This window comes from Culicoides brevitarsis, chromosome 1 (assembly GCF_036172545.1).
Source record: "Culicoides brevitarsis isolate CSIRO-B50_1 chromosome 1, AGI_CSIRO_Cbre_v1, whole genome shotgun sequence".
In the NCBI taxonomy this organism is placed as follows: Eukaryota; Metazoa; Arthropoda; class Insecta; order Diptera; family Ceratopogonidae; genus Culicoides; species Culicoides brevitarsis.
The window spans coordinates 14921033-14948011 of NC_087085.1; the positions used below are offsets into that span (position 1 = coordinate 14921033).

The 26979-nt window shown below is 29.2% G+C and overlaps 2 protein-coding genes across 2 annotated transcripts in view; both read right to left on the reverse strand.

Annotated features, from left to right (window-relative positions):
• Positions 1-26979, reverse strand: part of LOC134837320 (metabotropic glutamate receptor 2) — a 79116-nt gene that overhangs the window by 14306 nt on the left and 37831 nt on the right. The window lies entirely within an intron of this gene.
• Positions 3372-5543, reverse strand: LOC134828012 (mucin-5AC-like). The gene has a single exon (XM_063840943.1). The coding sequence runs from the start codon at positions 5541-5543 to the stop codon at positions 3372-3374; it is 2172 nt and encodes a 723-aa protein (XP_063697013.1).

The following is a 26979-nucleotide window of genomic DNA, read 5'->3' on the forward strand; positions in this document are numbered from 1 at the left end:
AGTCTTGAGATGGCAAAAAAAAATGAACACAATAAAGTTTCATTTTTTATAAAAAAAAATGTTAAACTAAAACAATGATAAACTTTTCCTTTTTATGTATTTATTTAATGTGACAAGAATTTGTTCACATCATTTTCAAAGAAAAAGCGTCTCTCGTTACTCTTTCTCCTTAGGTATTTATGTCGCACTGCAATTTCGTTCAACTTTCAAAGGAATTGCAAATACAATTCAATCTTAATATTCAAAGTATTTCTTTTGTACACACACAATGAGATAATGAAATTTTAATATCGGAGGACAGATGCAGTCAAGAAGAGTTTTATTGCGAAATACCGAACGATCACTTGAAATTTCTTTGAATGTATGAATTTTAGTTAAGTTTGCAGTTTTTGTTTGTTCACATATGAATTTGTTAGTACTTTTTATTAGAAATTTATAAAGGTTTATGTAATGGATTTGTATGCAGATTTTTTTTTTTTGATAATTTAATAAAATTTTACAAAGAAATGTAATGGAATTTTTATAAATATTTAAAAATTTAAAAAAAAAATAAATTTTAAATAATAATTTAATTTTAAATTAATTTTTAATTTTAAATAATTTAATAAACATTTTTTTAAAATAATTTTTTAATATTATATTAATTATAAATTTTGATAAACTCTTAAAAAAAATTTACAAAATAATTAAATTTTACTAATATGGAAATTTTCAATACTTAAACATATATTGTCTTAAAAAATAAAAAAAATTAATTAAATTTTAAAAACAATTTCTTAAAATAAAAACAATTAAAATATAAAAAAATTAAAATAAATATTACAATAAATTAATAATTAAATTAATAATTAGAATATTAATAATTAAAAAATAATAAATTAAATTAAAATAAATATTAAAATTATAATAAATTAATTTATTAAAATTTAAATTAATTATATAAAAAATTAGAATGTAAACAAAAAATACTAAACTTGAATTTAGAATATTATTATATTAGCTGCAAAATTATTGAGTTTTGTTAAAATTTTTACTAAATTAAATTAAATTCATTTAATTTTTTTTGTATTATATTATTTTTTTTATTTTACTTAATTAGTTTTTCTAATCTTTTAAATTTAATTGAATTAAAATTTTATTAAAGATGAATATTAATAAAGAAATTTTGTTTTAAATTTAATTTTAATTAACTAATAAATTTTATTTGATTTAATTTTTATTTAATTTGCCTTAATTATTTATTATTAATTTTAAAAATTATAATTTCTTTTTTAAATATTTTTTTATTTTAACAAAATATTTGATAAGTTAATTATTGAAAAAAAAAAATCCATAAACCCAACATTGACTCATACGATGCTAACCATCCATAAAAATCAACAATAAAAAAACAGTAAGCATCAAACCTCATCTTTGCACTTTATGATTTTTATTATTTTTAAAAAAATCCTTTCCTTTTATGACTCAAGCTTAAAAATAAATTTTTATGATCCAAAAAAAAATATGTTATTGGATCAGTGCATTAATTTATTTTAACGACACCTTTTTTCGGAGTGAGTTCTCTTTTTTAAGCACATTATAGGGGTAAATATATTATAGCATATTATTATGATCAATTGGTGATTGTTGATTTCCTTCAGAAAAGCCGTCTACACATAATAATTTTTGCTTGCTTGACTCTCTTTTGTGACATGATTCATAAAAATAAAAAAAAAATAAATCCAAAATAAACACTTCCGCATGCATAAAACCTACTTTGTTGCTTGAGTCCTTCAAAGATGGTTTTTTTATTGTTAATAGCTCGTGCTTCGAGGAATTTGCATATTTTTAAAAATTCTATGAAAATGCGCTCTTTCTCATGAGACAAGGACAACAACTTTTTTTTCTCTCTCATATTCTGTGAAAGGATAAATATATTAACATATGCAAATATGTCGCATGAAAATTGATACATATTCACTTAGCACGAGGATAAAAGCAAGTAACAAAAAAAAAAAAAAAAAAATAAAATAAGATCGATTACTTTTTTTTTGTACAATTATTCGTATGTAAATGAGAATTATTTATCCGGATGTTTTATTTTTCCGGAATCTTTTTTTTCATTTCGCTCAAATTAAATGCCTTGAAGAAAAGTTGTCTCATGTAAATATTTTTCAAATGCACAATTCCGATAACAAAAAAAAAGAAGACAAAGTTATCGAGGGAGACAGTAACGAGAATCGACGACAACAACGAATGTAATATGAAATTTTAATCAGTGTCAATTTATTATATAGATTGAAGTGTCTTCTAACGAAGAAGCAGAAGAAAATGAAATAAAGAGGACGAAAGAAATGTAATTTATTAGGACGAGAGAGATACGAATTGCAGGAATCGTTCTTATTAGCAATGTGACTGTTTTCTGCTGTAGTTAGTTAATAGAATTATAAGTGGGTGATAAAACGAGAGGAAACTTTTTTTTTCTCTTCGTGTGTAACAAACTATGCGAATTAAGAAACTTTTTTTTTTGTTTTTCGAGATAATTTTTGTCGAATGACAGACGACGACAACAACTCGTGTGTGTCGATGAAAGTTTCTTGCTTAATTTTATCATCATTATTATTGTTATTATTTTATTTGTAGACAAAACAAGAAATAAATCCAGAATTGGGCAAAAACGCCAAATTGACGTTAATTGTGAATATTCGGGCTTCGTCGTGGCAAAAAGTAATCGAAACTTTTATTTATTATAAATATTATTGTCTTGTAAATAATAAAAAAAAAATAAATAAATAAATAATAAAGAAAGAGAGAGAGACCAGATCATTATCTGGGTTTTTTTATCTGTTTTTACAATTCCATACTGTTTTGGGCACATTTTTTGACGGTCAATCACCGGTAAATATTTATAAAAAATTTTTTATCTCTCATTTATTATTTTTTTTTCTTAATAATCGATGCGAGATGATGTTACGTGATGCTGTATAACGTAATATAATTATTATGCGTGTGTTGTATTATAATAAAGCGATGATCATCGTGAATGGTAATGAAAGCGAGAGGAAGAAATGTGGCATTTAAATATTTTTCATTTCATTTGTGTTCATCTTGTTGTTGTTGTTGTCATTTTTTTGGAAGATGAATAATGAGAAAGGTTATGTAAATGGCAATAATTGTTAATTTCATTGAGACGCATGAATATTTATACAAATTTATTAAATATTGATTATTTATTGAGATTTCTTGATCGATAAAATAATGCCAAATAATACATAATAATGAAATGATTTAAATTTTATGGGTTTTTTTTTGTAATATTTTAATAATTATGTGACATCGTTTCGTCGTCCTCTTCATTTTTTTTTTCGTGGCAAGTATTCCTAAGTCCGAATTTAGAGTTTTCCCGGTTGTCGTAGCACAATTTTTCGTCGTAACGCGGCAAGCCCATGCGGTTTGGGAGTCGGAGCTTCTGTCACATTTTCGTCTTTTGCTTCGCTTTCCGTTGCCGAAGCTTCATCTTGTGATTTTTCCTCTTTTTCTTCCGTTTCCTTCTCTTCCGTAGCTGGGGCAGCGGCGGGTTTTTCTTCAGTTTCTGTCGCTGGTTCTGCTGTTGTCGATGCCAAGCGCGTTTTCAACAATGGATTCACTCGTCGATTGATGGCGACGGGACGTGCAGCGGGTTTTTCGTGCGTCGCGGCAATCGTGATGCGAGGACGTCCCTTTAAGCGATTTACGCCGCTCTCGGAAGGTTTGTTGCCTTCAGCTTCGCTTTCTTTCAATTTTTCGTCGTGTTTCTCTTGAGCTTCTTTCGCTTCTTGTTGTTTGCGTGCCAAGATGGGATTACGTCTTCCGACTCCGGGACGTCCTGGCAAGCGACTTTGCGTTGGAGATGTCGGGGGTTTTGTGTCGGCAGCTGTTGAGTCGCCATCTTGCGTCGAATCGGCGGCATTTGAGGCGGAAGTTGTCGCTTCTGGAGCGGCAGTTGTTGATCCGCGAGCTCCTGCGCCACGTCCGCGACTTGCAAATGTGGGACGAGGACGGTTTACGAGGGAACTACGACCTGGAGTAACGGCGGCAGGTTCGTCGTTGGATTCTTTCGTGGCTTCTGTCGTGGATCGCGTGATGGCGGGCTTCAAGTTGAAACGATTACGGGTGCGCCCGAGTTGTTTGGGTTGCGTTGTTTCGACTTCAGCTTCGGTTTTCTTTTCGACAGGCTCTTCCTTGGCAGCTGTGGGACGAGCACGAGCAGGAGCTTTGTTGAAACGACCTCGTCCAGGCTTGAAAGAGGTTCCCGATGACGTTCCTGAGGAAGCTTCAGGCGCATGAGTCGTTGTAGTTGTCACGGATTTAGCTTCGTGCGTCGCTTGGTTCCGTGAACGATTACGAAGACCCAAATTATGACGTGTAAAGGGACTTTTGGGTGCTTCGGGCGCCGGAGTGGTTGTCGTAGTTGTTGTTGTAGTCGTCGTTGTTGTTGTTGCTTTTTCCGTTGTCGTTGTCTTTGTCGTCGTTGGCTTGGCAGTTGGTTCAGCAGTCTCTTCGGGCAAATCGGTTGTCGTTGCACTCTCACTTTCGAGCACCTCATTCTCCGAATTGGCATTTTCGTTGGCAAGAATTGCATACAAATCCATGGCAGACTTGTGCATGATGTAATCGCGTGTCGTCGTATCGATTGCGGGCGTTTTTGTCACGGGAATTTTCTCGTCGTATGCATCGTAGGCATCGGATTTGCCGACATCCGTTTCAAAGTTACGTGTCGTGGATTTCTTGTCGTTCGTATTGAAACTGTGACTGTCGACAAGTTCAAGGCTGGGCCGTTTCACGTGATGTTTACGATTGTTCTCCGTGAGTGCGCTTTCCGTCGTGGTCGCTTGTTGGTTTGTGGTTGTTGCTTTCGCGACACTATCTCGTGGCGGGAAACGCGTGTAAATTGGCTGTTCATCGTCTTCTTCGACTTTGGCGATGTCATTGGCTTTTGTATCGACATTCGCGGGTTTTTTACGCGAATCTGCTGGTTTGGATGGTTTTTCGTCGACAACTTCTTCATCAGAAGCATCGTCCTCATCGTCGTAGTAGTAGACATACTCGTATTCGTATTCCTTGCCATTTTCCGCTTTTTTCGTTACAATGCGTGTTTTTTGCTTCGTTTCCGAACCAGCTTCCAACAAATTGATGTCGTTAATGTTGATGGGCGCCGGAGTGGTGGCAGTTTGAGAAATTTCGCCCGCATGATGGTGACTATCGATGATGTTCCGGATGTTCTCGCCGATCATTTCGCCCAACGCTGAGTCAATTTGGGGCTTTACGTTTTTCAAGCCGGAACTTTCGCGCGGGAATGGCACTCCGTTGAAGTTAATGGCATGCGATGTGCGGAAATTTGTGTCGTCACGTTCCTCGTCGACAGTTTCTTGCACCGCAGCTGGTTCTCTCACATCGACTTTCTTACTGCGAAATTCTGTGCTATCCTTAACGCTAATACTAGTATGCTTCACGACATCTTCCGCTGGCAGACTGAGTGTGCTACCAAGCAAGAAGCAATTGATGAGTAATATGCAAATCTTCATTTTTTTGATTATTTAATTTTTTTTATTGTCTTTTTTCGTCAATATTTTCTTCAACTTTCACTCTTAAGTCATTTATTCAAAAAATATCTGTGGAAGGTATTTTTATTGCTTATTACTATGCATAAATTATGTAATAATTTATTTTGATTTCTGATATAATCTTATTATTTTTTGTGATAAAAAAAATTATTTTTATTTTTATTGTCTATCAGTTATTTTCATCTCAGTGAATTTTTTCCCTTCCTTTTTTTTTGCTAATGTCAATCACAGATTTTTTTTTTGTTTTTTAATAATAATTTAAAAATTCGTCTTTAAGTTTTTTTTTTTTTTTTTTTTTTTATAAATTATTTTATTAAAAAAAAATAATAAAATAAAATAAAAAAATATTCCGGACCAAAGCAACACTTGCTTACTCGACGACGGAGATAGTACGACTAATTGACTTTCACTTTCAATAGTGACCTGAACTGAAAATGCTGTTGCTGAAATAAACCTAAAAACCACACATACTGCAAACCGAACGTAACTCACACATTAACAAGGCAGCAATAAGCCGCATACGGAGATTCATGCACAACGGCAATGTTGAAACCTGATTTTTGTGCATGTCATTTTACGTTATTCCGTATGCATTTTCATTTATTTATGAATATTTCGTCTGTGTTGGTTGCGAGATGTCTACACAAGATCATCCGTATGTCGTTGTCGTCGTCGCCCCGTTGGAGTTGAATGAATGTCTCGAACAATTTCCTTACACAAAAAAAGTTACAACAAATTTAAATTCTATGGCTCGAACTGTTCTCGCTAGACATCGTACTTGGCAAGCTTCTAACTCACAAAACACGACTCGCACAAATATTTCCTTTCACTTTTATTTGTGTTTTACAGATCAACTGCCGCTGCTGCCTACTTCATACACGAACAATAACAATAGCACAGTAACAGAACATGCACCACATATTTTTACTAAAATTACATATGTTTTTCTGGTTATTCGCTCTGTGCTGTCTTACGTCGATTTTGTTTTTTCGTATGTCGTATGTAGAGCGAATCGAATTCTCCGTTTTTATGACTGATCGATTCAATTAAAGCGCTTTTTCGCTTTTTTCGGTATTCAATCTGCGCCGAACGATTTTTAAGTTTTCAGTACGTGCCAAAAATCAAAATGCGCCTCACATAACTTGATCGATCGTTGCCGTTGTTAGTATTCAAACAAGGTAAAACTTTGTCTTGACGATTGAGACTCTCTCGAAACTGTTAAATATATGCATTGAAAAGCTTATAAATATTATCATCATCATTGCCACTCATGCCGCACAAAAGGTGTGCTGTGAAGAAAAAAAAAGTTTTTAAAAGTGAATTCGTGCAAAATGTACCACAAAAGCACCTGCTATTATTAAATATTTAGAGACATAATGAAAAAATCATCCATAACACATTAAATCCATTTTACATTTTTTATCGTGTTGCACAAAAATGGCTTATTTTTAATGCTCCTGAAATTTTTTTAAGGAAATTTTTATTATTTTTATTGATTTGAAAAAAGTGAAAAAAAATTAAAAATTTAAATTTAAAAATAGTTAAATTGAAAATATAAAAAATTATAAAAGTTTTGGAAATTTATTTATTTATTTATTTTTAATTTTTTGAGATAATAAAAAAACAAATAAAAATATATTTTATTTTATAAATCCAAATGAACTAAAATTAATTGACTTAATTTACAATTTTTTTTTAATTTTTAATAAAAAATTATATTTTTTTTTCAAATTTATTTCAAAACCGAAAACAAATTGGCTTTTGATATACTCACACTTATTTTTAGTTTAAATTAAAATTTTTTAATTAGGTTCTTTCAGTATTGTTTTTTTTCAGCTAATTTTAAGTCAAAAACTAATTTATAAGAATTTTTTTAATAAAATTTAAGATTAAGTTTCTTAATTAAACCATGTATTTTTTGCCAATTTTTATTTTTTGAAATTTAAAAAAAAAATAAAAAAAAAAAAATAAAATTAAAAAAAATAAAATCAATAAATTTTTAAAATTAAATATTTAAAAAATTATTTTTATAAAAATATAAATTTAATTTTTAATTTAAAGTTTAATTAATTAAATAATTAATGCAATTATTTATTTGTTTAATTAATTAAATTTTTAGTTAAAAAAATGAATTTTTTCAAAAAATAAAAAAAAATAAAATAAAATAAAAATAGAAAAAAATGGAATACCTAATTTTTAAACCCTCGGAGCGTTAAAAATAGGCCATTTTATTCAACTGGATGTATTTTAAAAAATTTTTCGTGCAAATATCGCTGCAAACGTGAAGTAGTGATAATATGTTTACAAACGTTGTTGATGTTCGCTGTTATGTTATGCTGTTGTGCCTACTTTAGTGGAACAAAAGTGTGTGAATTTTATAAGTGTTTGTTTAAATTTACTGATTTTTTTTTATTTTCGTGTTTTGTTGTCGTTATAATAATTGGACATCTTATAAATAATTAATTGAATTGCATTAACTCGCTTCGACACACCTTTGTGTTCTTTGTTCTCTCTCTCGGCCTGTCACAGCAATAGAATGTGTGCATTATTTAAACTTCGCTTCACAGCAAAATCAACCAGCCACTTGAAAGTGAATTGATTTAAAGGTCATTTCTTCCATGAGTCATCGGAAATTTTACAAGAACTTGCTTCGACCACTTCTTTGCTGGCAATTGCAAAACAAACAACTAACAAGGTTTGTCCACGCACGTTCGCAAAGTAAACCGAACGTTAAACGATTCGTTGAAAAGTAGTAAATTGCGTAGATATCCTCCTTGAATCTAAATTAATTTCTAATGTAATTGTTGTAATCTTGATTACAAGCCACACAAGACACACACGAAAATTAAACAAACATGAACTTTTGAACTTAATTTCATTTACAATAAACCACGTCGATGATGTGATGCAATAATCCTAAAATTTAAAGAGCATGATTCACAAAATTAAGTACAAACGGGGCACTGGGTAGGGTTTTACAAGGCAAGCACAGAAAAAAAAGACATCTTTCATAATAGCACTCAAACAATTGAATTCAATTTGAAATTGAGAGAGAAAAATGGTTGCTGCTTGCAAAAGCAGAGGATCGGCACACTACAAAAAAATAACAATCCAACACAACTACACCTTGTTGACATTTGAGAAAAAATTTTTTTTTTTTTGTATAATAGGAATTGGGCACAGTGTAATATATTAATAATAATATCATAATAACAATAAAAAAAATACATTTTTTATGCAGAAAAAAATGATTCAAAATATTTAGCAACAAAAATAAATTTAATTTGTAAATCCCAAGTGAATCACACCTTTGCATCGTCTGCTTTTTATTAAATACATTGCGAGTTATTTTCGTGCAAAATAATGCGATTTTAAACGTAAGTGTTTAAAAAATAATAAATTGAAATAAAATTGTTACACTTCAAGTCGAGCAATCCATCAAAAATGTAAAAGTAATGCCAATCAATCAAATTTTATCAACGACTTTGATATTGAAATATTTTTTTTGCAATTTAAAAAAATAAAATCATTTTCTCCTTTCGATCTCGTAACTTTTTTATAATTGTCGGAACTAAACAATGATATTAAAAAAAATTATAAAATAATTTTTTGTCACGTAGCGGATTACTCCTTTCAACTTAAAACGGTAGGCGCCACATTAATAAATGGCGAGTTAAACACGTTTTTAAAAATAAAATTAATGTTTGTTATTAACTTTATTTAACAATAATTTTTTTATTTAAAAACTTTTTTTACCATATTTTTTTTCCTTTTTTATTTAAAAGATTTAGGCACAAATTTGTGCACAATTAATTTTTTTCTTTTAAAAATATTGAAAATATTTTGTCATGAATTAACACAAAATTTATGAAAAAAAAATATTAATAATTAAAATTTATTATAATTTTAAAAAAATATTAAATTTTTAAAAATAATTTTTTATCGAAAAATTAAAATTTATTAAAAAAGTTTCTTAATTTTTTTTTTATTTTGAGTTTTTTTCTTTTTCCATCATTTATCTTTAAAGATAAAAAATATAAAAAAACTTTAAATAATAAAAATTCATAAAAAATTTAAAAAATCAACCATAGTTTTTTTTTTTAAATTTCAGCAAAGAAATCACTTTGATAAATTTTTACATGAACGTAATTTTAAGAAATTTTTCATCATTATCCAAACCTTCACTTTTTTGTTAAATATATATTTATCAAATTTAAAATATAATACGCTTTCTTGCAAATCAACGTTTACTTTTAAAATTATTTGTGTATTACATCCAAAAGTTTAGCAATGTAACTACTTTTTTTTTGTTGCATCTCCATTCCGAGATTACATTAAAAGTTTGTCAATTACATATTTGCAAAACATGAAAATAAATAGTTTTAAAGTGCAAAATCACTGAAATCGCTGATTCATGTGAAACGATAGGATTTACATCACATTTCAATTTATTAGAGCTTTATGGATATTTTTTTATGTGTGTGCAAAAAACGAAGAAAGAAAAAAGGAACGCAGATGTTTCGTTTGATTGCGTTTGCATGCGACCTTAAGCATGTATTTGCATACAAAAGTGACTGTAATTTCTTTGTCAAAGCCAATCGATTAAGATAAGCTTATCTGCGATTTATATCGAATGCAAAATAAATAAAAATTGATTGGATGATGAAGATAGACGCAAAGAAATATGTCACATTGGCACAATCTCCTCGAATTATAAAAATAAATTTTACCGGTTTTCACAGCATGTTTCACTTGAAGGAGTTTTATTTATTTTTTTTTCGTTTAAAACAAGAGCACAAACTGGAAATAGTCAAAAAAAGTCCAAACTAGAACCACAAGAGACATAAAAAAAATAACAATTTCACCTTGACCATTCATTACCGCATAAAAAAACCAGTATGGTTCAAGCACAATATTTTTTTTTCTTTAATTATACGTCGTCGTCGTCGCGTATGTCGACTGCACTCACATGTCATTTACGGAATAAATAATAATAGTAATGATTACCAGTATTGGCAGCTAGCTCGATTACTCAACTTGCTGATGCTGGATTTACTCAATAACCTCTATTACGTTATTTGTGCTCGTGGTATTGCAAGAATTTTCGCATTGCAAGTCGGTGAGTAAGCGGCAAAAAGGTAAAAATTTGTAGTTATACTTGAAAAAAATAAAGAAGAAAAAATTGCGGTGCGAGAAAAACAACAAACATGTGCTAGTTTAGCAGCATATTTGTACAAGCGAGTTACTCTCATTGTTACATTGGCTTGCATTATTTTGACGCCATATTACTACACGAGAATATGCAGTGCACAACACATAATATGGCAAATAATTGACACATGTTCACGCTATCCAATTTATTCATTTTATTTATTCGACAATCTCGTATATTTTCCAGCGTCGAGTTGCTGGATTGCTTGTGAGGTGCACATGTGTCGCGTAGTTTTTATTTAATTTAACATTTTTTTTCGATGTTTGTTGTAAATGTTTATTATTATTCAGCAAGTAAAGGGACAGACGTAAATTACTCTGATTAACAATTTTTTTTTTAATTAGCTTAAGAAATTATGAAAATAATTGGAAATTATAAAGAATTAAAAATATTTGAATTTTTTTTTGTTTGGCTCGAGATGATTATTTTTTTTATAAAATTTTTAAAATTGAGAAAATTTTAATTCCTTAATTTAATAAATTATATTTTTTATTATTCAATTTTATTAATTAATTTAATTTTATTATATTTAATTATTTTTTGAATAATTTCTTATCGTTTTTTAAGAATATATTGAAATTTAGAGCTTAGCTAAAAACTAATTAAAATTATTAAGTATTTAAGTATTTATTTATTTTAATTTATAAAATTAATTAATCAAAAAATAAAATAAAAATTCGATAAATAAATAAAATCAATTAAAATAAATTATATTAATTTATATGTATTTATTTATTAAATTAATTAATTTTTAAAATTTTATTTTAAATTTAATTTTTTTTTAGAAAAAAAAGAATAAAAATACCTAAAAAATTTTTTAACAAAATGAAAAAAATTTTAAAAGTCTTACAATAAAAAAACTATATAAATGAACAATTCTTTAAGAAATTTTTTATAAAAAAAAAATAATTTTAATTTGAAGCAAAATTTTCAAAATTAATTAAATAAATCAATAAAAATAAATTATTTAATATAATTTAATTTAATTAATTTTATTTAAATTTTAAATGAATTAATTAATTTTTATTTTTTAAAAGTAAATAAAATAAAATAAAAAAATATTTTCAAATAATTTAAAATGATTTTCGGAATTTTTAAAGCAAATCGGTAAATTAGTTGGACAGTGTTATCGCATTGTGTAGCATGGTAAGTTATAATTTAGTGAGACTAGACACAATCGGCTAATTTGGATTCATTTCAGACGTGATATGAAACAGAAAGTCCTTGTTACGCCGTTACAGCCACACAATCAAATTATTTCAGATAAATCACAAAAGTTTTCTTTGTGTAATGAATAATTTGCAAAAAAAAAAATATTAAGGCTTATCTTGATCACTCTACCGTAAAAACAGAGTCATTGTTTGTGTGTTGCGGTCGTGATTTAATATCATTATATTTGGCATCTGTTTTTTTTTTAAATTTAATTTTTTTTTCTCGTGCGTTGTGTATATGGAAAGTGGATGAACTTGAAATATATTGCGCTAAAATGTCAATTCGAACAACAAAACTTTTCCATGTATAAATAAATAAATCATTAAAATTGCAACAATATAATCGCGCGAGAGCTTCTTAGTGGTGCCGCTTGCCGTTTTATTTGCATTATTTGCATGCAACTGTGTTTATGTGTGGCTTACCAATCGGAGAACGGAGCCCCGAACCGTATTATAATGATTAATTTATTCAATCGAATTCAGGCACGTCGGATGGTTGTGCATTCATGACAAATTCCACTCTCACTACATTTGACTTGCAAAGTATGCAGCACACACAATAAGCTTGCCGACGATGTGCTGTTGCGTTGACGATGAATTCATAATGGGCCGCATCACACAAATCTGTATTAATGATCAAAAGCTTAATCTGTTAATGTTCGAGTTGATTGAATAAGTTTTTCAGATAATTAGTGTTTAGAAAAGGTAAATATAATGAAATGAAACGGATTATGTGACGGCAGCCGGTGATTAATTAAGAGTGAATTAACAGTTGCACCGTTTCTATGGAATTTTAGTCCTTGATTTGAGAGGCTGTTGCGAATAATTGTTGTTGATATGTGTGCAAATTGGCAGGCAACATGCGGCTTATCGATTGATTTATTTAGCACTGTAGACTATTTTTTTGTATTGCAGACATGTTTAACTTTTTTTTGTTGCCATTATCATTTATCTTTTAGAAAGCAACAAGTTCAATGGCATCCAAGGGTGGCAGACGAAGGAAATGCTAAAATTAATTTAATTTAGGATAATTTAAGAGAATTAAATAAAAATACATATACATTAAATTTGAAGTCAAAATTACATTAAAAATTGTTTTCTACGAAAGTTAAACTTTTAAAAATTTATTTTTTTTTTTTGTCAAAAACGAAATTTTTATTTAAATTGTCGTGATGCGGTTTTTGTTAAAAATATATTATAAAATAAAAATAATTAAGTTTAATATAAATTTTTTTCGTTTTTTGCTTTTATATGAAAAATGAGTTAAATAAGTTATTTGAAAAAATTTTAAAGAGACGAAAAATGATAAAAATATACACAATTTTTTTATATATATTTTTTTAATAGGTACATTGGCTTGAAAAATTGGCTTGAAAATAAAAAAAAAATTCTAAAATATTTAAACTCTTTAAAAACTTCTACTGGGCTCAAACAGCGCGCTTTAATTAAATTTATGAACAACGAATTTTAATTAATTATTTTTTTTTATTTTTTTTCTTCAACTTTTTTTTTATTTTATTTAACTTATTTTATTAACTATAATCTAAATTAATTTTTTAATATTTTTTTTATGTATTTTTTTTTATCAAAAAAAAAAAAAAAAATAATAAAATAAAATAAAAATAATAATTTATTTACTTATTAAGAAATCAAGAGTTAACTTTAATATTCTCATTTTATACCAAAAACTCCTAAAATTATATTTTGAGCTTTTAAATGATCTTTTAAATTTCAATATTTCGCAACTCAATATTTTTCTATAAAAAAAATTAAAAATAAAAAACATTAAAGTTGATTACATTTCACAAAGAAAAAATAAAGTTCATTGACCGCAAATATAGATATCGAAGAATTTTATGAAAAAAAAAATTGTCTGACAAAAATTTTGACTTTCACGTTTTTCATTACCTCTTTTTTTATGTTGCTTGCAACTGTGGGATGGTAAGCATATAAAGTCAGGTAAAATATTCGATTGACTAAAAAAATCACGTATTTGATTGAATTTTATGTCAGTACCATCCTCCCTTGATTTGACTATCTTCGATTCGGTTTGAGGCCAAAAATAGACGACAAGGCAGTAACCGTAATTAAGAATGGTTCATAACTTAATGAAGCGTATGCCGAAGCATAATCTTGCCTAACACCCACAAAACCTTCTCACACTCGAGACATGTGAACCGAATCCGCATTCCAGCAATAAATAAAATTTCCCACTCGTCTCTGCCACACAAAATGGAAATAAACCACAAGAACAATGTTCGAATGTTGGTACAATTAAAAATGTTTGTTAGACGATCTGCAATCAATATCCTGAGGCGATGAGAACCTCTCATGCAGTGCTTTCTATCAAATTACACAATATTTATTTCAATGTGTGTGCTACGACGAAGAAGGGGAGTGGACTTACAAATAAAGATATCTTTGGTTGAAATACGTTGAAGAAGCAAATTCAATCCTTGAAGGAATAAAATACATCAAAAATTTATGGAATTACATCTTCTCGACCCCTTTTTCTTGTTTGCTTCTCATGATTTCCATGCACCGATGAGTAAAAATATCCCGATAACTTTGTTTGTACGGTGTGAGGTGAAGTCCAATCCACCTAACTAACCAATAATTTCGCCAGAAAACTTTATGTAAATTCAAGAAGATTTTTCTCCCATAGGAATGGTTTCCATCTGTAGCAAAAAATTTAAAATTTTATGCATATTTCTTGCATTTTTCTGTATCTTACGAAAAGTTGAGATAATCTTTGGTGTCTTTGCCCGCAAGTTACAAATGCAGGAAGACAAAGCAACAAAGTGTTGATATACGAAAAAGGTTTAAAACTTGCTTAACAAACTACTCGCGTTTACAACTTAATATTTTTTTTACCGTCTACTCGTTCTGGGTAAGTGCACCAGACACGTAAACAACTCATTTTAGTCAATGTTGACTTTTGAAACTTAATTATGCCGTTTTACGTGTTACACGTGAGCATGCAGCCATGTAAAAAGCAGGCAAAAGTTACTGCAGCTTTTTTCCCGAAAGAGAGAAGACGATCATCCAGGTGAACATTGCAACTCGTTTGTGAAAATCATGTCGACGAAAAGTACATATTCCGTGCCGGATTTTTGTGTTTGTTCATGGGGGAAAGGTAATTAAAGTTTGCATTTGAATTTTAAAAAGTAAGCAAAGACGATGATGACAAGCGCCTGCCAACGTTGAGATAAGGATCAAAGTGACATTTAATACCATTTTTTTCTCTCTCTCTCTCTCATCGAACGAGACATGCTGAGACTCAAATGGGAAATGATACATTTTTCGCATGAATTGAAGCATCTTCGATAACTTTGTATTCCTTCGTGTCACTCATCGCATCTTTGGGCGCACGTAAACATCTCTTTTGATGTGTTTTCCAATCGATATTCGATCTCTTTGAGAAAATTTCCAGAGAACATGAGAGATACAGGTGTTTGCGAAATTGAATTATGATGACTTTCGGAAAAAGGTAAACTTTTATTCGCCACGTCTCTATCAATATTTTCGAAACTTTTTCCTTTTACAAACAATTGGCTTACTGACACATACATACATGCCGGTAATACGCTTCCAGCTATCAGCAAGGAATTTAATATGTTACACTGTGTGTGCCTTTGTAACATCAATGACATCCAATATGAAAAATGCGATATATTGAAATAGTTTAAATAAACATGATGTATGAATTTATAAGTAAATGCCTTGGAGAATGGGAAATTGTTTGCCAAAACCTTTGAAACAAATGCCACAGTTGATAATAATCCGCCCTAAAGGTATGATCTGTCATTTTCAATTCATTTTATGTTTTTCTTTGATTTTTTGTTCACTTTTTTTTTCGTGTAATCAAACACATACGTAATCGATATTTATCCAATGGACGAAGAATGGGTAAGATTGGATCAGATTGAACAATTTAGAGTCGAATTGACCCCTTTAAGTAAATTCTTGAGGGGTCAATTTGACTACTTAAAGAATCAATCTGATCACTTAAAGAATCAACATAATGCCCTGTTGGATTTGGTCATCCACAGACCCAAAAACTGTATTCCATCAAGAGGTTGATCTGATCCCTTATGATAAAAATTTGATTCCTTAAGAGCTCAATTTGGTCACTTTTTTGAACAAACTGAGGTCTCATGGAATCATAGTAACCTCTGAGAATAATGGATCAGATTAACCTCTTGAAAAGATCAATTTTTTGGGTCTGTAGATGAGCAACTTCAAAGGGAATTATGTAGATTTCTTGAGATGGAGATGATACTTCCTCGCATCGCGATCTTTCGAGGGGTCCTATTATACTTCATACTGTGGAATCGTAAGCTTTCTCAGTAAGCGCCGGGGAATGGGTCTTAGCTTTTAATCTGTCATCTCAAGCAGGCGTCTTAAAAATTCACTCAGCTCTTCCAGAAGGTCTCAAAGGGTTTCTTAAAGATCTAAGAAAATTCTAAGCAAGATTGGTGTCATAAAAAATATTCATGATTTCAAGCCTCGAACTGACGACCTTATGTTCATTAGGCAGATAAGCTAACCATTGTTCTAAGCTTGATGTTGAAGTTGATCTCTTCAAGGTTAAATTGATTCCTTAACTTATGAGGCTTAACCTATTAAAGTAATCCTTTATTAAACCTTGAGGGATCATAAAACTCACTTAATAGCTTGACCACTGATGGGTTAAAATAATTTCCTGAAGTACCAATCTTACCCATTTTTCATCCATAGAGAAACCTTCAAATCAGATAGCTTTAAGCTAAATCGCACGAAAATTGGAAATTTTGTTGAGCATTCAATTCATTTGAATTCATATCCCCCCGTTTTCTGGCTTGCGAAAATAAAACGATATGCAAAAAGAAAAACAAAACACCGCAAATCTAAATTTTTCATGTTGATTTTGCATGAAAAACAGCCCAGAGTGAGTGTTGATGTAAAATGGCACCGCTATCATCATCATCATATCGGCGTGTATGCATGAAATTGCCGCGATAAAAAAATTTATTTGTCCCAATTTTTTTTTCTTATATATTTTGTTTATAGATTTGACACTTATTTGTTTGTGTTTTTATTTTATTTTATCTTTTTTTTTTTTTGCATAATAGATTTCGTCATATCAATACTACGCGGAATATCTCCCAATAGATCGCTATCGTTTGTCACAAATACAGATAAAAAAAACATTTCACTGGACTAGTTGATTTTTGCGTTTTGATTGAATTCGTTAAGATTGTGACATTTGAATTTCAAATTTTTTTTTTCGTCGGTACTTTTCCGAATGGGCGTTCGTCCCATGTCAGATTGCATTAGTTTTTTTTTTCATTCCATTCCCTTTTCCGTTTGAGAATGGAAGGAATAAAAATGGGTGAGCTGTCAACAATCTCTATTTTATGGAGAAGCCAAGAGTAAAACAACTTCTATTGTTAAAATTATACAAGTTGGATTTCATTAAGATATTGTTAGAGTATGTGTGTGTGTTTGAATTGACAGGTTGTTGCACCATACTAGAAAGTTTTCAAGTGTAAACTTTGCTTTTTTCCATTTCAAAATAGAAAGCCGGAGATTTTCCTTTTTCCACAATGTTTCCCGTTAGAAATGAAAAAAAACTGTAGGTAGGTATGTTCAAGTTCTCAACAAAAGCCGATTCTCTCATTGTTATTTCCATTATTTATGGATGAACTTTACAACGGAATGCAATTTCTGTGCTGCAAAACACAACAATTTCATTTCTCACCGGGAAGTGAACATCAATGACGTCAAAAGTGTAATTAATACTGCATGGGTATCACAAGTGAAGCAAACTATTATTTTCACCAATTGGATGATTCTTCAAAATTGTATGTTTTTTGTTGCACGGACAACCTTTTAATTTTTATTTTGTTTGCAATTCACTTAAAAAAGAGCAGCAAAAATAAAAAAAGATTTAGAAAAGACTTGTTTAGAAAAGTTCTTCAATTAAAATGAAAAGCTTTTGGAAAAAACTGTTTTTTCAGAAATTAATTATCTTTTGAAACTTTGTCGCTCTTTTCATGTCAAAAACACGAGAAAAGCTAGAACGGAAAATATTTGTGACGGAAATTAATGAAAAGCGCAGATATTTTCATGGTCATGGGATTAGGAAATGTTGCAAATTAAGATTATCCTCTTCTATTTTTTTTGTGTCGCATAATGAGAGGAAAGTGCTAAAAATATAACGGAAATTATTCACATAAAGTAATAATTAATGACACACACACAGAGAATATCCAAATTAAGACAACACGTAGATTAAGGACCGTCATCGTTGTTGATGTGTTGTTTAAAGGATCATATTACACATTAGAATTGGAGAATATTTAAGCTTCTTATGTTGTTTACGTGCCGCTGTAATGCCGCTAAGCTGAAACGCATTGTTGCCGGAATTTGTAAATATTCAAGAAAAGAATGTTTGCCGCGCCATGGCACAGTGGAGGCAAACTTAATCGTATTTCATTATAATAAGTGCTCAACTTAACTACATATCAACTAATTATAATTATTTACGTACGAGCTAATACCTTTCTTGTACATGTAATCGTATTAAAACACTGGGAATATTTTAGATCGTTAAGTTAAACGTCTCTCATGCCTCTATCATTTTACAATGTATGAGTTACAATAAAGAGGCATCGGAAAAATAGCTCAAACATGTTACTGAGTACAATGAGTTTATGGATTTTTAGTAAATCATCGATTCATTTTGGAAGTCAATAAGCTGAGGTCAATTCAATAAAAGGTAATTTTTCATAAATCAATTTTGATGATTTTTTAAAAAGTTTTTTTATACTTTTTTCTAAACATTTTTCTCTAAAATTAAAATAAAAAAAAAAAACTGGCTAACTTAAATTCAGCCTTTAATTAAATTAGGAAAAAAACACTTGGGAAAAAGCTCCACAATCATTTTCAATGTAACCTCTGGGATTTGAAAGATCTTGCGAATCGACGAACCAGATGGCGACAATTCGTGTATCGCCTTAGCTCAATATGAGGACAGTCTCGAATCTTCGGACAAGAAACAAAGCGTAAATACATCACCCGATATCAGCATTTCATCGAAAAAAATGGAATGAGATTTTTTTGATCGTTTTTGTATTACTTACTCCTAAAATAGGTCAAAAAACCTAAATTTAAAATTCTAGAACGAACCAAAGTGTTTCTATGTATTTTTAGTGAGATTGGGCACTTAAAATGTCTAAAATCCGTTTGGTTCTTTCTAGAATTTTAAATTTAAGGTTTCTGGACTACTTTAGGCCTAACTAATACAAAACCATCAAAAAATCTCATGACATTTTTTTCCGATGAAATCTGATATCGGGTGATGTGTAAAGTAAAAGTAAGTAAGTAGGATATAGGAATTAAAAGAAAATTTTTAATTTTTTTAAACAAATACAATTTCAAGGTTTTTTACCCTGATATTTTTATTATTATTGTTATTTTCTTTGTTCAAAATGCACGAAAAATTTAAAATATTTTTTTTTTCTATTTATTAGATATTTAATTTTAAGACATTTTTTGAGAATTATTCAAAATATAAAATAGAGAAAAAAAATTTAAAACGTTTTCGATTTAAAAAAAAATAGAAAAAATTATTTTTGGTTTAACGTTTTTTTTTCTCGAAATAGATTTTTATTCCAAGCCATATGAGAAAAATAGTTTAAATTAGATTTTAATTTGATTTCGTAAACTTTACAGAAGAGAAATTAATTAAATGTCATCAAAAACAAAAGTTTTTGTGGTTAAGTTTTTATGTCTAAATTAGAGGTAAAACTTTAAAAACTGTCAATTACAATCTTTCCATAAAATATTTTATTTGGTATCCAAAAAATTCAAAAGTTACACGTTAGGACCTCTACCAAAGCTCAGCAAGAAGAAAAATGCGAGAGAAACATGTCACACGAAATTTATATTCTCATATTACTTTCTTTAAAATGTATGTAGCATCATACAGAATAGGGACCAAAAAACTGTTTTATCAAACAAATGGTCCTCCGTGTGAAATGTCGTCTTCGAATGCAATGTCGTACGTTTTAAAGCAAAAGCTTTTATCGCATACACACACACGACTTTAATACAAAAAGTCACATAAATTTCCGAAAGAGTCACACTTCTGTCTTCTAAAGTACAGTAACATAAAGCCACGTTTGCTGCTTGTAAAACCGTGGAAAGTTAGATGATGATAATATGAACAATAATATCAACAACAACGAAGACTTAAGTGCAAACTCACGTCACATTCATTATTCTTCAGGCTTCTTCGCAGTGTGTTTTCTTGCTTTTATTTATGTACTTTAATAGTGTTTCATAAATTTTATATGAACTACTCCCATTGTACGGGCCCAACTTCACACACAAACACAAACAAGAAAGATTGGTTCATCAAGTCATCACTTTTTTTGTTCTCGTTTTGACTGCAACTACGAAAAAAAAACTTTTTCCCATTTATAATAAAATGGTATAATTTGAAATATGAAACAAACTTTATAATCAGTCTTGTTTGTAAATTACACAAAGTGTAGCTTTACAAGGATTATTACAACAAAATATTAAATTTTATGCTTGCCTCGGTAATAAATGACTCTAATCCTCAAATTTATTCATTTTCAATTATTTTTCAAAGGAAATTATTATTATTAAAAATTATTACAAACTACTTTTTGCCAGTCAGTTAAAAAGTATTTAGAAAAGCTAGTTGAATTGGCAACTCTAGTCAGGTCAGAAGAGATGCATTCAAAGCAAGAAAGAAAGTAATCTAAATAGAAATGAGAAAAAGTATCCAATTTACGGGTATATTAATCTACCAGAAACATCTGTTACAAAGTGTTTGTAATTGAGATGCTGTACTGGTTTTTTTTCTACATTTTCCAACATTTCCTCGTTTTTCACAGGAAAAATACAAAAAACACACATTCGAGATAGAGTTGCAGTTTTTTTAGTTTTCAAAAATATTTTTCATTTATATTTTTTCGGTGTCATGTTCGCAACATTTTTAATTTTTATATATTTTTTTTGTTGAAAATAAACACTAATTGTAACTCGGATCCGATTTCATTTTCGCATCAAATATTTTAATGTACATATCTTTTTTTTTGACGGAAAATAGCAGCAAAAAATTACTGACATCCGCAAAACAAAAGGCACTCGTCACTCAAATCGGACATGTGTAAGTCCCCAGAATTTCAAATGCGTGTAATTTTTAATTTAAATATTATTTTTTGGGGAATTTTATTTCGCGAACCACTGAAATGATGAAAAAATAAAATATTTTAACTGACAACGGGTCTTAATTTTCCCGTTATTTTTTTTAGCTTTTTTTTTGGCCAGAATTATGCGTCAAAGTTGGTACAGAGGGAAATTTACCTTCTTCACTTTATTTCATGCCGCTCCCATTTTTTTTCAATACAGTATAATATTACATTAATCAAACAAGTAAACACATTATGCAGACATTATTTTTGTTATCCAATCTAAATTTGCCGTTATAATAAACACGACGCACAACAAGCGTCCATTAAGTTTTATTTTTAATTTCTTTTTTTGGCGGAGGGAATGCTTAATAAAATAATATCCCGTCGTATTTTGATTGAAATTTTAATATTAAAAATTTTTAATAGCAAATTTTCTACTACCTACTGTGCTGCTTCGATTGGATATCGGCTTTGTAATGGATTTCAATATCCGAAATCCATGTAATTTAGATATGTAATAGCTGTCGCTTTCCCATCCTGATGATTTGCCATCAACATTATCATCATCATCATTATAATAATCAGGAAAAAGTGAAATTAGTACGAAATGTGTGTTTATTGAAGTAGTAAAAATATAATAATATGGAATGGAATGTTTTTGATATTTGATATAATGATTTGGACGGATACAATAAATTTGTTCAGAAGTAACAAAATATGTTGTTTGTTTAGATAAATACAACAAACACATTATCATAACAAAATGGAAGCGGCTGGCTTTCGACAAATAATGGAAATTAATTGGCACTTGTAACATTTCGTTGCGGCGATGCCCTAAACGAAGGCAAACATCATTTGTAATAATAATAAATGGTAATGTACCGGGCGTTTCCTTTTTTTATAACCGCATTTCATGTTTTATTCTGGAAAAATGCGGTTTTATTCTGAAAATGTCGGTTATATGAAGAATTTCCATTTAAATCATGGAAATTTTTATATTTGTAAACCTTTAATTGAAATATCTTTTTAAATTATGAGAAAAAATTAAAAAATATCATGAAAACCATTAAATAGTGAAATGCGGTTATGTTTTTTATTTCAGATTACTTTTCATTTTATTCTTATTTTGTATTTAGAACGTTAACAGTTGCTTGATATCGATCTGAATATTCTTCAGAATTTACATTTAAACATTCACTTGAATTTGATTTTTCAAACTAAATTGACCATTGACAGTTCTATGAAATATTTTTCAAGCAACATTACTATTTTTGCATAAGTCATTTTGATATTAATTGACATCTTAACATATTTTTAGTTTTATTGAGATATTTTCAGAAGAAAAATAAAAAAAATATTTTCTTGTTTTTCGTAAAATAAAAAAAAATGAAGGACAATGAAATATTTTAGTTGAATTTTTCAACCTAAATTTTTTTTAAAAGCATTTTTTAATAAATAATAAAAAAAAGTCTGGAAGATAAAAACGTCCCTTTTTCGTGTTGAAAACAACACGGCGATAGACAAAAGAAAAACAGTTTTTTGTTGAAAAAATAAAAATTTTTTTGTGAGCTACTTAAATACAAGAAATTAATAAAGTAATGATGATGATGAATATTATGTACTTTAAAGACGTTAAGGACCGCTACAATACCATACAATCAACAATCACTTGCCACAGGCAAAGTATGCAAATTATATTTTTTTCCCTTATTTAAACTTTCTATCGCGTCCCATAAACTTTTTTTTCTACCTCACTTTTTATTTTACCTTTTTCTCTTCGCGCGCGTCAATCCTTTTACACGAACACGTGGTCATGTCGTTTTTGTTATCGTCGTCGTCATCATCATCATCATTGTCTGCGCTCGTTTGTTCTAAGCAGACAATTAGTTTTTAGGACCTATTTTTTGCAGCTATTTAACATTTTTCCCATGTTCCTGTTTGTCGGCTCAAAAATTTTAAAGCTTAAATGAGATTCTCTGGTAATCCCCTCAAAGCCCATCATAGGAGTATGTAGGACACAAACTCCAAAATTCCTCGAATTTTTCGCTATAGACGACCTTTTTCGCCTTTTTTCCGGTCGTACAACGTTAATATGATTACAAAATTCTGTCATTTTACGGGAAAAAAACAAGAGGGACACGATTCGTACATTACTCTCACATTATCGCATAAAAATTATTTTTAGATTACAAAAATGACATAATTAGAAAGAAAAATCCCAAAATTTCCTTTAATACCGATTGTTGTTGTTGTTCCTGTTGTAAAATAGTCCAAAATTAGCATAAACACGAACAAATATTTTAAAGCAAAAGTACGAGACAAGATAATTGGTAATGACAGCATTTGTCCGGTATCAGGTTTTCGTGAGAAAAGTAAATTAATTTTTATTCTGCATAATTATTTTTTTTATTTTTTTCATGTTGTTCAACTAAGTGGAAAATCAACGGTCTGTCGGAATGACATGTTATCAAAAAAGTGCTCAAGCTACATTCTTGCAATGATTCAACGAAAAAACAACGAAAAATTCTTAATTTTTCAAGCGTTTTTAAAGCAACGCGCAGGATGAGTGTGCACCATTTATTACCCACTTATTTTAATTGTAATTAAATTTGATACTCTGCCATAAATTAGAGGTAATTTTAATAAATATATTTTTCAGCATGCCGCGACGCGCAACAAGGTATTAAAAATGATATGATAAAGTACTGAAAAAAAATTATTATTTTTCATTTTTTTTTTCGTGGTGGCTTGTGTGTGTGTGGTTAATTAATTGCGGGTGTCGACGAGCCACGTTTGTTATTGTTTGTGGTAACGCGAACGTGTGGTGGCAATAAAACAATCAAACAAGCGATGTAATTGATTCCGAACAACAATTTTTGATGTAATTGGCAGGATGAAATTTTTAATGATGCGGAATTATTTTTTTTTCAGAGTGAAAATTCTGAAAATCAAACTTATAATGAAAAATAATTGGTTAAGTCAATCAAAATTGCAACTGCATTCGCACTTATTAAATGTCAGTTTATTTTTTATTTTTCTCTCTCTTTCGCTCTCGAGTGCATAATAAATACAAGAAACATCTGGTGCTTGTTATTTTCTGTGAATATGTGTGTGTGTCACAGTCATTTAAATATGAATGACGGTGGATTTTTTTTTTCATTTGTTGTTTACTTTTCATTTCTGCTTATTGTTATTTTGCATTTTTTGTCATCAACAGCGACACTTTTCAACAATTTCGAGATAAAATGCAAATTTGCTGACATCGTCGATAACGATGAATTCGAGCATGACCTTGATCTAAAAATAGCAAAGAGTAGACGAAAATTTAAGAAAGTGAGAAAATTGAAAATAAATAGGCTTAACTTATTAAAATTTTCAACAAAGAAAGGGTTTCATTTTAAATTTTGTATAAATAATGATTTGCAATAAATTTCTTACTGACAGTTTTCTAAAAAAAAAAATAAAACCCTCGTGCTTTGTTGATGCATCTCCTATAAAGCCAATAAAAAGGCACATGACGAGGAACCCCAAGCTGTCACAATTTTTTTTTTGTTTGGGCATGATTTCAATTTATTTTGTTCTATTTTCATATTTTATTAATAACTTTGCCAGTGGGTTGCTTTGTACCAAAAATTCATTTTTACCGCATTTCGAAGAAAAAATGCGGTTTTAAACTAGACTTGTCGTCCTAAAAAATTTTTTTAGTAACTCTTAATTATTTGAGGACCCTGAAGGTCAATGAGCAGTCCTTTGGGTTGTGAGGTGTATGAAATTGTGAAAGGATCTTTAGGAGTACAAAAATGTGAAATGAGGAGTACCAAATTGTGAAATATGTTCATATTAATGGGAAAAGTCCACAGATAATAAGGAGCTAAGAATTATGAAATGAGGAGTACAAAACTGTGAAATGAGGAGTACCAAATTGTGAAGTTAGGAGTAAAAAAGTGTAGGTCTGAAAAATCGAAATGCGTTATAGTATATCGTTTTTTAGACGACTACTCTTTATATTTTTTTTACATTTTTGTGAGCTATTGTGTGTTTTTTGATGCAAAAATTGTGAATGTCATTCCATTTCCTTATTGAATAATGTAATAATATGAGGTTTTGTGATGCAATCCGCCTCCTTTTTTAAATTGCACGTTTTTCCAACCATTTTTTGTATTTTGACACGACACTGTTCTGTGTGCCGCAAATAACCTTTCATCAACAATGTAAATTAGAAAATATGATGAACGAATGAAAAATTGTCGTGGTACTCGTGTTAACTAATAATTTTAAAATTGTGAACAAGTTTCATATGTCACGTGTGTTTTTTTTATTTCATTAAATTTATGTGTTTGTGTTTTTTCCGTAATTTTTTACATTTTTATTAAAAATTGTTATAATAATTCATTTTTTACGAAAATAATTAAAACGTTGCACGACACAAATAATTACTTCCTGGTTTATTTTTTTGTGCACACCTGAAAAAATTCATGTGCAATTTAATGAAAATGTAATAAAAAACACCTCCGGACCCAAATTAAAAAAAAAACTAAATGCAATTTTTGTATTGAGGAATTTGTGATGTTCCATGGTAATATCGAAATTCGAAATAAAAAAAATATATTATAGGCACACACGACATGTGATGATAACATCAGCCGTTTTCAGTGTTAAACGAGCAACTGCTAAGCATGTGCCAAGTGCTGCGAGTCTTTTTTTTCTGCTCTCGTTGACTTACTCTAGTCGTGCGATATTAAACAAATGTGCTTGCGATATGCAACAACGACCTTCTCCATATATGGCTTTCATGTTATGTTATGCGCGTTTCCTTTTTCCCTCAATATGCAATACATTTTACATGTAATTTTGAGCCAAAGAGATATGCAAACAAACATGAACGGAATAATAATAAAAATGGATAGATAATGACGGTTGTTTAGTTTTCGTTGTAATAACATGAAAATTTTCGTAAAAACTTGTAGTTTTTGAAATCCAATTTCCAGACGCAATCTACATTATTGTGATATGCAAACATTGCAGGAAAAATGAGTGGGTTTGGGGCGTATGGGAATAGCAAGAAAATAATCTTGAACGCGTTTCAATAAAATTAAACAACAGGAAGAAGATTAAAAAATGTAAGAAAATTGACTTTGACATTATTGAATTTTTTTTACGTAGTTTTAAAAGTTTTTAAGAAATAAAAAAAAATAATTAAAAAAAATATTTAAACAAAAATAATAAATATTTCGAAAAAGTCACAGAGAAAAATTAAATATTTAAAAAAAAAATAAATAATTATTTAATAAATTTTAAAGTTTGAAGTTTTTAATTTTAACTAATAAAATTTTAATTTAAAAAATGAAATTTTAATTTAATTTCAACTAATAAAATTTTAATTTAAATTAAATTTTAAATAAGTTTAATTTTTTTTAATTATTCATTTATTATTAAATTTATGGTTTTAAATTCTCGTTTAATTATTTATTTATTAATTATTTAAATTATTTTTTAATAAATTTTTTTTTTATAAAATTTTTCATAAAAGTCATAAAAATTCATGAATAAAAATTATTTGCAGAAGACTTGAATGTAATAAATTTTCCACAAAAATGCAAAAAGGAGAAAAAGTTTTAGCAACATGCAATTTGTGTCACAATTCCATTGTACTACCTAAATAAACGTAATAATTTGCAATTTAAAAAAATAAATAAATAATAGGCCTTGTTGACATTGCACGCACACTTCCATCCAACTCAAAGTCAAACTTCATCTCAAAA

What these genes read in the sequence shown, in the direction of transcription:
- LOC134828012 (XM_063840943.1), bottom strand. Translation starts at nt 5,543, where the DNA reads ATGAAGATTTGCATATTACTCATCAATTGCTTCTTGCTTGGTAGCACA.